Genomic DNA, 14204 nt, shown 5'->3' with positions numbered 1-14204 from the left:
AACAAACAAACATATAGTCCAAACTTCCACCCAGTACATCCTCCCAATTTATCATTGAACTTCTCGATAATCAAGGGCTCTCCAATTTCTGATTTCTTACAGTTCTTACTACAGGGAAGGGAGTGCTCGGTTCTAACACAATGGCTGGAAACTAGATTGGTTTCTCCACCTCACTCCTTCCAAGTAACTCTCCTTGGTTCCTCTTTTCATGGTGGGAGGAAACATCATCATGTTGGTTCTAGGACACATGCAAAATCCAAGTTGTAGGTGAGTAGGTGTGTATAGTATTATATCTTGCCTATTCACAGGAAGTAATTGAACATGTTGATTTAAAACACATACATGCTTGAAATTAAATCAAACAACAAAAAAGATAACTGTCATAAAGAATATTTTTAAGTTGCCTAATAGGGTTAAAGGTTGGAGAGTAATATTCTTCTTGGAGGATCATTAATGTAGATAAACAAGGGGTAATAAACAAGTGCCATTCTACTACAGCCCCTTCCCAAAGAAAACTAGACAAGATATCTGCATTACCTTAGATCTCCTTAGCCTCACCTGTCTCCTGGGCCCTTGTCCACTTGTTCTTCCCCAGCAGTCACTATGGTACCAACTTTGCTTGGGTTCTGACCGCCTTCACATGAGGCCAACCTGTCATCAGCTCATCTCATGCTGCCCTGAGCACCTCTCACCTCCACATGTGGGGATTCCCTGTCCCTGCTGAGGCATCAGATACTTCAGATCTATTTAGTGACCAAGTAAATGCAACATCTAAGTGTGAGGAAGTCTATGACCCACAGAAGGAAGCTCTGACCAACAGAAAAGGAGCTGGAAGATAAATTATTTTCCCTTCCTCTCTCCGAACAGATTGTCCTGAGCTGCTACGGTTCATATGGTCTTTTGGAAGAAGGTCCTTCAAGATTGAAAAATTAGTTGTACTTGATACTAAACGGAAGCCATATTGGTAACACCCCCCCATATCCCCAAATAGGATCTCCCCATTTTCCTGCTTCGCTCATGCACTTCCTTCAGATTGTACTTTCTAATGAAATAAAAGTAGCACATATACTTTTGCCTTAGGCTCTGCTTTCTGGGGAAGGCAGACCAAGATAGGTACCCCCTTATTCCCATCACTATGTTAATGAGTTCCCTACCTTTGGTTGCAGTGGTGGTGCACAGGGGGCTGAAACAGGGTCTGTGATGTAGGTCTTCTTGGGACCAGCAACTGGATACATCCCAGCAGGGTTCTGGTTCCCAGTGCCAGAAGGAGTATACACTTGTTCCCGCTTCCAGGTATTTGGGTGACCTTGTTGACCATAGGCAGGATCAGAGTCATTTTTGCCCCCATAGCCAGGCCCCGCTGCACAATAGGGTTCATAATAGCGTCCTTGGTTGGGGGCATACCCATACCCAGGCTCAGGCTGAAGTCCTGGTGGTGGAATATACGCATAATCCATGCCTCCCCGTGTAGAAGGAGGTGGACCCTGCCCAGCGATAGGAACTGGTTGAGTGTTATAGCCCTGGGCCCCTGGCCCTGAGCCATAAAATTGTCCTGGTGAAGGGGCAGCCATGTAATGAGAGCTGGGCTGGGCTGACTTCACCTGCACATTGAAGGTAGGCCTTGAAGGGGTAGATGCCGTAGTGTAGGAGGCTGGGACGGGCTGAGGCTGGGGTTTTAGCGTTCCAATTGGAGCCACGGGGATGGGTCCAGCCTGGGGTACAGGCTGTGGCTTCAATGTAGACTTTTTCGTTGCCGTCAGAGGGGGCTGGTTTGGTATGACCATTCTCTTATGTCCTGTGACAGGGGTGGAAACTGGAGGAGAAGCTGTTGTTGAGCTAGTAGAGCCCTAAAGCAGAAAAGAGAAAAGGAAAAAAAAAAAAGACAAAGGTTATTGCTAATGAAAAATAAAAATACATAAACAGACAAATATTAATAAATGCCATTATTACTTTTGTATTAACTCTGCAAAACATAAACAAGGCATGGTTCCTGACTTCTAAGAGTTCACAGACAACACAAAAATCAGTTGCGCTTCTGTGTACCAATTCCATTTATAATAACATCAAAAAGAAAGAAAAAACTTAGGAATAAACTTAACCAAAGAGGTGAAAGTCTTATACACTGAAAAGTACAAAATGTTGCTGATAAATTAAAGAAGATACAACTAAATGGAAAGACATATCATGTTCATGGACTGGAAGACTTGATATTGTAAAAATGTTAATACTACCCAGAGCAATCTACAGATTCAATGCAATCCCTGTCAAAATCCCAATGGAACTTTTCTGCAAAAATAGAAAAATCCATATGCAATCTCAAGAGACTCTGAATAACCAAAACAATCTTGAAAAAGAAGATTGGAGCTCTCACACTATGCAACTTCAAAATTTATTACAAAGCTATAATAATCAGTGTTCCATTGGCATAAAGACAGACATAGACCAATGGAATAGAATTGAGAGCCCAGAAATACATCCTTGCATACATGATTTGATTTTTGACATGGGTGTCAAGACCATTTGATTGGGAAAGGTTAGTCTTTTCAACAAATAGTGCTGGGAATACTGGACATCCACATGCAAAGGAATGAAGTTGGACCCTTACTTTACACCATATACAAAAAGTAATCCAAAATTTTAGCTCTAAATGTAAGAGCTAAAACTATAAAACTCCTTAAAAAAAACACAGAGGAAAAAAATTCATGACATTGGATTTGGCAATGATTTATTTTGAATACATATAGAAACATCAAAAGCACCAGCACCAAAAGAAAACAGATAAATTGAACAATGGGATCTCAAACAAACTACCCAAAGACTTGGTCACCATACTGCTAAAAGGCAATACTAGAGAAAGAGAGCTGAAGGACTAAGCAGAGGGAACAAAAAAAAGCAATGAGGGGTGTTGGGAGAAATAAACAAACACCGCTGGTACAACCAAAGAAATACTAAATTTAGGATCAAAGATTCCTGTCAAAGAGTGATTTACCAAAGATAACTCAAATGCAGCCTCCTCCCTTTACATCTTTCTGTTTTTTGTCGCATTCATTTGTTCAATTAAGAAATACTTACTGAATGCACTAAAAATGTCCTAAGGCCACAAAGATTAAAAGACTTTCTGCTGAACTGTGAGAGGTCTTGGTTAGGCTGGGGATAAGTAAAGGCTTAGGGAAGGTTTGAAGAGTCAAACATTCATCCTAAGGCACTAGTCTATTAGGGATCTGTAAACATTCCAGTGGCAGAATGTCTTAATTTTGCTCTGGCTTACTCTGATTAGATTTGTTCATACAAGAAATGAATGACCACACCCTAATTCGGTTGTTCATTAATTTCCAGGTCAATTCTAGTATGTATAGGAAGAAACGACACAAGACTTTATATTACTCTAGTGTCATTTGCCCACACCAAGCCATTAGAGATATATACATGTGGGGCAGATGCTAACTGCTTCCCCATACCCACTGCCCTTCTTCATTACTCAAAAAATTTCAGTTTTGTTTGGGGCAGCAATGTGTTCACTCTTCCCTAGATTACTTTGCATGTAGGAGTTGCCATGTGACACAGTTCTGGCCAATGAGATGTATGCGAAGCATTTCTGGAAAAGCTAGAGCTCTCCTGACACAGCATGATCCCTTCCTACTTTTCCCTTTTCCTCCTTCCTGCCTGGGATGTGGATGTGGGGCTGGAGATAGTACAGCTACCCTGTCCCCACCATAACATACAAGTATACTGATTTAGACATATGGCTTTTGGGAATAGCTTTCTGGTGATCTAGGTTGATCCAGAGATAAAGATTAAAACATCTCAGGGATGTTTGGTTACATATAGTATTTCTCTTTTTTTTTTTTGGCCGTGCCATGCTGCTTGCCGGATCTTAGTTCCCGGACCAGACCAGGGATCAAACCTATGCCCCCTTCAGTGGAAGTGTGGAGTTCTGACCAGTGAACTGCCAGGGAATTCTCTGTATAGTGGTTCTCAACTGGAGAGGAAATCACCTAGCGACCAGGGAGAGTTTAGAAATGTGTGGCAATGTTTTTTACTGTCACAGTGATTAGGGGATTCTATTTTCATTTAATGGTTAAAAGGCAAATACACATCACTGTCAAACCCAAGATGACAACAGTGCCCCTGTTGAGAGACACCAGTAAACTCTTGAGCCACATGTCTTCTGGGAACCTGATTGTGAAGTTCGCAGCTGTCAGCCAAGGAAGGAGGGTCACTGGTCCTTTCTAGGATCTCTCTTCTACCACACTCTCTCCTCCTGTTCAAATCACTGTTCTCCCCCTTGGTCCTCTTGAACCCAGGGAGATGACAGTTCTGACTCTGTTAGCCCCAGATTATCACTTTGTCCCTAATGGCTTCTCTATACCCAAGTGGACCTATGTACACAATGCATTTATAAGTCAGCTCCTTGAGAGGGACTAGTTTCTGTGTGCTATCATTTTCACTGGATCTGACTGTGACGGCTATCTTTTCCCGTCATTTGTGATTTGTCTCAATTGTAGTTTCCTAGAGATTTTGTAATTCTAGATTTAGTTTTCTGTTAAGTTACAGAAAGCTGTTGAATAGAGTTATCTTTTTTCCTTTTTTGATAGCCTCTCAGGGGGCAAACCTGCCATTTCCTTTTGTAATTTAAGTATCATTGAGTATTCTTGTCTTGGTGGAGTAGCCTTTCCCTTCTGTATGAAGGTGGTCCCAATAGTACCCAACAGAAGATGCAGTTTCCACATTGTTAAAATATATATCCTGAAGAAATCCCTAAATAAATGCTCAGTAAGACACTGACATTCTGTAGCAGAGAGTATGGAAGAGTCAGTTTGAACCTCAAAAAAAAAAGTAAGGTTAGATTTTTCTAGTCAACCATGTCGGTCTTAAAAAATGTCCACATTGGGGACTGACTCTGCCCCCCATTAGCGTGGTACTGGCCACTGAACAGAAGAGAAGCCCTGGCTCACACCTGGCTCTGGCCCTAGCCCCTCCATCTCCAGCCCCGCCTCCTACCAAGGTGATAGCTGCCAGCACACCCTGGGGAAAGATGTAACTCGTGCTCACTTCAGATACAGTTCTCCCACCAAAGCCACTGGGCAGACTGTATAGAGATGCTCCCACACAAGGACGCCTCTTCAAGACTGGGATGGGTAACTGTTTCATCAAATTCCATTGAGACAGAGAAAGTTAAGCAAAATGAGAAGGCAGAGGAATTTGTTTCAAAGGAAAGAAGAAGGAAAAAAACAACCTGAAAAAACAACTAATGAAACAGAGATAATTTATCAAATAAAGAGTTCAATCAAAGCTTTAAAAAAATGATGCTACTATGCTATGAAACTTTGATAAAAGCATTGTTTTAAAAGTGCTTAAGTGTCTATCAGTGTTTAGGTGTACAGAATTGTGCAAAATCACTGATGGAGTATTTTTGAAAGAAGATGATAATAATAATTGTTATTATTATTGTTAACTATAATAATTACAGCTTAAAATAGTTTGTGTTACACCCTCTACTAAGCAATTAACAAATCTATCATTTTATTATAATTTGTTAAAAGTTCCTGAGAAATAAAAATTAAACTTGATAAATGTAAAAAAAAAAAAATGTCCACATGGATGGAACTGAATATAAGAAGGAATAAAGCTTTGCTTTTCTTTGATGACTCAAGATCAGCAGAAACCCAGAGTTCCTATTTTAAACACTACAAACCCAACTATAAATGGAGACAGTGACTGAGCAACTGAGCTAATGACAGGCATACTCTGGGCCGCAGCTGGAAAGGAGTCTGCCCCAAAAACAGATACTTCAAAAGTCATATACTTTGAAGATGAAAACCAATCACATTCATAAAGTAAACAAAAAAGAATGTAGACCTAACTCCTTAGAAGCAACTTTTTTCAACAAATTTCTCTTTCACTTTTTCTTTCTTGGTGAACATGCACACATGTGCACACACATTCACTACTTACAGATTCCTAAAGTCTTTGAAGGAAGGCATCAGGGAGCAATTTCAGGAGCCATTGCTAACTTCTAGGAAATATCTCCCTAGATGAGAAGGTTTCTCACAACTTTATTATGAATTCTGCTATGTATGTGCCGGCATGTTTCTGAGTATTTTCTATTTCAAAACTATGTGTGTGAAAATAGCACATTTAGCTCTATTTTTTTCCTTTGCAATTTTAAATTCTTTACCTCATTGGAGGTGGAAGGGGTAAAGAACAGGAATCATTTTAAAGCATACTTATTTATGTTCTTGATGATAAAAGAAAGCTATGGCAACACTTTCTTGGCCCACATATTCAATTAAATACACAGCGAATCTTTTCTACTTACTGGATTAGTAGGCACTTCCAAATATTTATTTTTGGCATTTCATTTCTTTTTTGTTCTTTGCAAAAATTCTTGAAGTTTTATCATGATTTAACATTTTCGTTTTGAAAAACAAGCACATTTTTAAAATTACACTCATACAGATATATATATATATATGTATATATATATATATATATATATATATATATATATATATATATATATGTATATACAGAGACTTGAATGTCTCTGTAGCAGTGTTTTTATGTGGTTATTTTTCCATTAATTATTTTCTAAGCATCTTCAACATGGAAAGCTCAGCGAGGTTAATGGGAGGATAGCATCCCAGGATGAATAGCACATGTCTCCCTGTCCCCCAGGAGTTTATATGTAGTCTGGTAGAGGGACTGATCAATCACTGTTTGAATGGATGTCTCCACTACCAGGCAGAACTGGCTGTGGCCATGAGACAAGAACAGACAAAGGGCTGTAAGAGCACCTCTCGTGCTCACCTTTGGGAGCAGGCCCTCAACTTCCTTTTTGCCCAACTCGGAATAACATCTTACATTCCTCTATCCCTCTCACCATCAGCCCGCCCATTCCCTGAACACACCCCGCATGTACATACACACACACCCCCCTAATCTACTATTATGTCTTCTATATAAGCCCTGATTACTTCTGGCATCCCTGTATTTTACCCCAGTCTCACTTTCTCTCTCCTAGTTCTGGCTCCCATCATCACTTCTCAGAGCTGTTTATTGCCATGATCTAACCTCACTTCTCTCTCACATCTCCTCCTCAGTACTGTCACAGTGATCTCTCTAACGTGACTATCTGATCCCGGCTCTCTGCTGATCTAGATTTGCCAATGACTCTGCCTTGTGTGGAACTCTTTTTATCATGGTGTACTCTCTCTCCCTTTTTTACATACACTTTATAAGGACGTTCCAATCTAGCCCTTGCCTTTCTGTCCAGACACCTCCTTATTTCCTATATTAGTCACAGCATATTAAGCCTAATCTTAGGCTTATGTAGAGACGGGAATAGACCATACACTCATGTGTGTACTCATATCTGTCCACCAGCACATCCTTCTATAGTCTATGATTTGTTCTTCATGACTCTCCTCCATGTTTCTCATCTGCAGCTCAAACATAGCCATCTTCTGCCTGGAAGTTGCCTACTGATTCTTTAAGTCTCTGATCAAATGGTGCCTCTTCTGTAATGTCTTTCTGGAAGTCTGGAGACATCCATTCAACAGTTACTATGTATTAGCCCCTATACCAGACTATAAACTGCTGGGGGACAGGGAGACATCCTATCCTCTTCCCATTAGCCTGACAGAGCTTTACATGTTGAAGATATTTACAAAATAATTAATGGAAAAATAAAAACATAAAAAGACATAAAAATCCCCTGGAAGGATTTTGGGGGTTCTCTATGGTCCTCTGGCTTTACCGCCAATGGGCTTTGTACATACCTCCATTAAAGCAAATACCTTACAGTGTTTTCATAACTGACTTGCATGTTTTATAAGTTGGGAAGAAGTTAAACTGTAAGCTACAGAAAATCAAATTATCACGGTCATAGATAGAAATTTATCTTTTGTAATAGAAAGGGCAGCCAAGAACCACTATGTCTGTTCAACAGTGACAGCAAGGACCCAGGCTCTGGCTAGCTTTCTGCTAGAAGTACTTTTCCAATCTTTCTATAAAAGTGCTACTGACAACATTAGTCAACATATTGCCCAATCACCCCTGAATAAAGATCCTTTTTATCTGACACAGGACCTCCTCTCCTCTATTAACTCTCTCCAGGACCATGCCCACAACTTGAAATAGCTCCTGTGTATGATGACTCTCTGGAAGTTCTCTCTCTAGAATCCATCTGTACTTGAAATGCTAGACCTAAATATTCAACTCTCTCTTTCATGTGTTTACTTGGATGTCTCATTTGCTCTTCAGGCTCAAGATGTTAAAAACTGTTTCATCACCTTCCTTGAATCTGCTTTTCATGCCTTTCATCTGGTTTTCTCATCCACCCCAGCACTGTTCAAATGAGAACACTAGGAGTCATTCTTGAGCCTCTCCTTCACATCCCATTCAAGTATCAAATCCTGTTGATCCTATTCCCTAAATAGGAAATTCTGTATCTCTCAAAGTTGTCTGCATTTCAACCATTTCCTCTGCTGTAATTCAATTCCAAGACACCACCACCTCTCACCAGGAATTATCCAACAGCATCCAAACTGGTCTCCCAGTATCTATGCTTGTTCCCCTTCAATGAATCCTTCATTCTGTAGGAAGAGTGATTTCTCTCAAATGCAGATCTAATCACATTATTTTCCTGCTTAAAAATCTTCAGTGGTTTAGTGGAGTGATTTGGACTCAATCTATTTCTTCTGTCTCTCCTTGAGAGGTACATGTCATGTCACCCTCGAGAGGTACACGTCATGTTACTCTCTGACACTGACTTCCTTTCATATCTGATGTGCTAGACTCTCTCCTATCTCATGGATTATACCTCTGTGCTTTCCCACCTCTCTCTGGATTCTATGTCTAGCTAATTCCTAAGAACCCCTGAAGTCTCAGTCTGAGTGTCAGGTTCCTCAGTGAACCTTTGCCCAAATCCTCTGGCACAGTGAGCTCTTCTACACATATCACACTTGTGTATGTCTGTTCTCATAAAGTTAGAGATTGTCCCTTTTATTCGCTGCTGCTTTTCCACTGGCTTTTTCATATCATAGTACATAGTAGGCATGTAACAAACATTTGAATAAATGAGTAATGGTCTCCCAAGAAAAGTGCATTTCTCTTGTCAGATTACAACCAAATATGTAAAATATGAGCTATCTCATTTCTCTTATTACTTGATAATCAAGGAAATCTGATATAACACATTTTTTAACATCTTTATTGGAGTATATTGCTTTACAATATTGTGTTAGTTTCTGCTGTATAACAAAGTGAATCAGCTATATGTATACATATATTCCCACAGCCCCTCTCTCTTGCGGCTCCCTCCCACCCTCCCTATCCCAGCCCTCTAGGCGGTCACAAAGCACCGAGCGATGCAGCTGCTTCCCACTAGCTATCTATTTTACATTTGGTAGTGTATATATGTCAATGCTACTCTCTCACTTCATTCCAGCTTACTCTTCCCCCTCTCCGTGTCCTCAAGTCCATTCTCTACGTCTGCGTCTTTATTCCTGTCCTGCCCCTAGGTTCAACAGAACCATTTTTTCTTTCTTTTTTTTTTTTTTAGATTCCATATATATGTACTAGCATACAGTATTTGTTTTTCTCCTTCTGACTTACTTCACTCTGTATGACAGACTCTAGGTCCATCCACCTCACTACAAATAACTCAATTTCGTTTCTTTTTATGGCTGAGTAATATTCCATTGTATATATGTACCACATCTTCTTTATCCATTCATCTGTCAATGGACACTTAGGTTGCTTCCATGTCCTGGCTATTGTAAATAGAGCTGCAATGAACATTGTGGTACATGACTCTTTTTGAATTATGGCTTTCTCAGGGTATATGCCCAGTAGTGGGATTGTTGGGTCATATGGTAGCTCTATTTTTAGTTTTCTAAGGAACCTCCATACTGTTCTCCATAGTGGCTGTATCAATTTACATTATTTAACACATTTTTGACTGGAGACGTATTATGGCCACAGGCATTAGTTTCTGCAAAAATCCCCGAGTCAATAATGTGTTTATGCATGCTTAATTACAGTAATCTCATTAGCCTCTCCCTCCCTCTAAGCAGTTTAAGGACTTTACCTTTTGAATTTATTAACACTACTATCTTTCAAAGAAGCATTTGAGGTGCTTATTTTCATTTCAATGGTCAGACTGTATATGTAAGTTCTACTTGATGCCAGCTCAAACTCCTACAGAAATAGTCAAAGGGCAAATTTTAAATAAAAGTACCATGAAAAGAAAGAGACTAAAGCATTTTAAAATAATTTTTAACATGTACTGAAAAGAAACACATTTTGAATTAACTATCAAATAATTACAATATCCCAATCTCCTCAAATTTAATGAATCCAAGATATTTATTAAACAAAAATTTATTGAAATTCTGCTCTGTGTCAGGCACTGAGCTAGTTGCTAAAGTCACAATAAGACAAAGGGAATCAAAGTCACTGCACTCAAATAATTCTTAATTCATTCATTTTTTCGACAAAATTTGGTGTAATGAGTGAAAATGATTTCTACTTAGCAGGGAAACTTTCTAAGGTAACAGAAGGGGAAAATATACAAAAGCTAAAGCCTGACATATACACAGCAAGATAAAACTCAAAACTCCTTCATTACATTTTGATTCCAGCTATTATAAAGACATGAAAACATGCTTAAGATGCTAAATGAAAATGTAAATATTAAATGAAAAACATAGAATGGGAAATCAATCATGTGTACAATACAGTTGAGGCTACACAAAACGGTATTTCCATATGGACAAGGACCAGACAAACTATGGAAAGAGAGGTGGTTGATTTGTTAGAAGATGGGATTACAAATATTTCAACTTCAATTTTCTTTTCATGACAATTGTTTCAAGTTATTTGAACAAGACCTGATGACCATTTGTCACTTGTAGTTATGTATTTTATCTGTATATCACTGTGGCAGTAAAAACAAACTAAAATACCTACTGGTATCTTTAAAAAGATGTATATTAACAGCAAACACTTACGTAACATTTACTTTCCGTAAATATTTTGTATTCAATGCAGTTTATACTTACTCCTCACAAGTACCCTTGAGACAGAAACTACTACTTACCCCGATTTCCCAGATGAAGATACTGAAGTACAGAGAAATTAAGTAACTGCCCAAGGTTACACAGCTAGCAGGTGGCAGATCCAGGACTCAACCCAGGTAGTCTATTCCATAGTTAGAAGTTTTAAAAACAATTCTACCTCTCTCGGGTAAAGAAAAAGTGAGAAATTCACAAAAACACAAACAAGAGGCCTTCTCAGTTTATGTGGGTACAGAAAAATATTTCTCTCCTAGAAGAAAAATAATGGAGTAAATGGGACAACAGACAGCAAGTGATATTCAGTGTCGTTATCTGGGAAACAATAGAGTGACATGAACTTTATACAATAAGAGTTCATAGTCTAAGGCAGCTGCTGTACTGTGCCAGCTGATTGCTGTCGTGTAAAAAATGGATCTGACATTCCTCTTCTGACTTTAAAGCTTTGCTCATTATTGACTGATTGATTGATTGATTGCAAACACCAGGAAGCCAAATTTTGCAACTTCCATTCTCAGTTAAGGACACTGGCAGATAGAAATATCACCAGGGAGGATGAGTAATTAAATTGAAGGGTCATGCAGTAGAGCTCGGGGGGAAACCAATTCCAGCTTTGCCACTATTTAGAATTGAGTGACACTGCAAAATTCGTATTACTTCTCCAGACGGACTCCTCATCGGAACAACAAAGAAGACTTAGGAATACTGTCATTTGCTCCTCCTATCTTTTTCTTCAAATAAGAGTCTTTCTATAACCCAAACAAGAAGTGAGCTTCACTGGACAAGGCACAGAGTTGAGGGGAGCGTGCTCACACTTCTTGTTCTTCTAATACTATTTATTCCTCTACAAAAGAAGTCAGAAGGACATTCAAAATCCACTGATTCCAAGAGTAAATTCTGAATATTTGCAGTGAGTTTTACTGGCCAAAAAGAGCTTGGTCTCATCATAAGGATTCACACCAGGTAGGTACTTAACAAATCATGACTGGATAAATGAATGGACAGGCTTGGTGTTTGAGTTTATACAGTGAGAAAAAAAAAAAAAAAAAAAAAAAAAGAACCACGGCTTACCCATTTCAGTTACAAAGCCAGGCATCCATTATTTGCTACTTGTTTTTTGCTCAAGAAAAATTACTTCACATTTTCTCCAAGCCCTTAATATAGAAAATAACTTCATTTTGCTTTCTTGAGTCCCCTCACTGATTATCTTCCATAATTCAGGGTTTAATACTCACAGCTCCATTCCTCACTCATTCGAGTCACACTCTATCCACTTGATAGATGACCCCATGAGCTAGAAAACAACCCAATAGACTAAGAGTACAATATATGAATATGCTACTCTACATTTAGAGAAGCGCTTTTCAAGTCTGACTGAACAACAGAATCATTGAGCACTCTTTAAATACAAAGTATCTTGCATTTAGAGCTTTTTAGATACAAATTATCTTAGACCCATCCACTTGGGGAGTGAAATCTGGAAATTAAAAAGGGGAGGAACAAATGATTTTTTGTTGATACCAGAGATAAGAACCACCTTTTTAGGTTCTGTTGTTAAGCAGAATAGGGAATCACACCTGGAGTTGGGGTCTATGGCTGATGGGAGGCTTTTATCCCAATTGTCTTCAAAGGGCAATGTTTATATAATTTAGACTTAGGAACCAACGTGATATTTGTTTCTATAAACTTCCTATGGGCAATCTGTGGGTTAATTTGGTGATATGTATCAGAAGCCTTAACAAAGTCTGTACCTTTTAAGAATTTAACCTAAGGAAATAACCATAGATGTTTAAATCTTCCGATTTCAAGAAGTGTTCATGGTAATGTAATTTATAAAAGTAAAAGATTATATGCAATTTATATAATCAATACATGGAGATTGGTTAAATAAATGATGGTATATTCATATAGTGGAATACTGTATCATTAAAATGTTTCAAAACATAGCAACAATCTAGCAACTCCACTTCTGGATATATACCCCAAAGAGCTCATAGCAGGGAGGGACTCAACAAGCATCTGTATACCCCTGTTCATAGCAGAATTATTCACAATGTCCAAAAACGTGGGAGCAACCAAAGTGTCCACTGACAGATGAATGAATAAACAAAATGTAGTATAAACATACAGTGTTGTATTATTCAGCCTAAAACAAGAAAGAAATTCTGAAACATGCTAAAACATGAATGAACCATGAAAACATTATGCTAAAATGAAATAAGCCAGTTACGAAAGGACATATATTGTATGATGCCAATGATATAAGGTACCTAAAGTAATCAAATTCATGAAGACAGAGTAGAATGTGGTTACCAGGGTGGTCAGGGGAGGGGGAAATGAGGAGTAATTATTTAATTGATATGCATTTTCAGTTTGGGGGAAAAAAAAGTTCTGAAGATGTATGGTGGTGATGGTTGCACAACGATGTGAATATACTTAATGTCACTTAAATGTATCCTTAAAAATGATTAAGGTGGTGAATTTTGTTATGTATATATTACTATAGTAAAAAGGAAAGAAGGAAGGAAGGGAGGGAGGGAGAGAGGGAGGGAAAAGAAAAGAAAGGAAAAAAGAAAAGAAAGAAAGAAAAATCAACAATTTTATACATTTTAAAATCACATTAGGGAACATTGTTTTATACGTGTTAATCAATATATGCATCTATCTGTATCTCTCATATACACATACACGCATATAGAGCTAGAAGGATTTGTTCCCAAAATGATAACAGTGGTTAATATAAGGGGGTGATTTTGGAGTATATACTTTTCCTATTTTCCAAAGTTTCTAACACAATCACATATTGTGAAAAATATATATAGATCTTCCTCTGATGTGTGCATATATACATACATACATATGCATGTAAATATATATTTTAAATAATATATGAAATAAATTATTTTAAAAATTAATAGACACCAAAAAAGAACATTGTAGTATCCCAGCTTGGGTGTGTTTGTGTGTACATAGAAAAAAAGGAAGGGACATAGGAAAAATTAAAAATGATTTAAAAATATTTTTAAAAGGTTAAAAAATGGCATCCGCTGATACAATTAACAGAAATTTTTATTTTTGTCTTCATATGTTTTTGAATTTTCTACATTAAAAGAAAAAGTTACCTCA

The 14204-nt window shown here is 38.1% G+C and overlaps 1 protein-coding gene across 15 annotated transcripts in view; it reads right to left on the bottom strand.

Annotated features, from left to right (window-relative positions):
* LPP (LIM domain containing preferred translocation partner in lipoma) overlaps nt 1-14204 on the bottom strand; it is a 695870-nt gene that overhangs the window by 268677 nt on the left and 412989 nt on the right. For 14 of the 15 annotated variants that reach the window (XM_059920756.1, XM_059920758.1, XM_059920755.1 and 11 more), the window contains one exon: nt 1155-1847. In XM_059920756.1, coding sequence (XP_059776739.1) covers nt 1155-1847 — 693 coding nt within the window. Of the gene's footprint in view, nt 1-1133; nt 1848-14204 lie in introns of those variants that run through there. The other variant, XM_059920770.1, reaches the window with a different exon arrangement.

This window comes from Balaenoptera ricei, chromosome 4 (genome assembly GCF_028023285.1).
Source record: "Balaenoptera ricei isolate mBalRic1 chromosome 4, mBalRic1.hap2, whole genome shotgun sequence".
Taxonomy (NCBI): domain Eukaryota; kingdom Metazoa; phylum Chordata; class Mammalia; order Artiodactyla; family Balaenopteridae; genus Balaenoptera; species Balaenoptera ricei.
The sequence above is the reverse complement of the archived record's forward strand: the minus strand, read 5'-3'. Positions and strand labels throughout refer to the sequence as shown.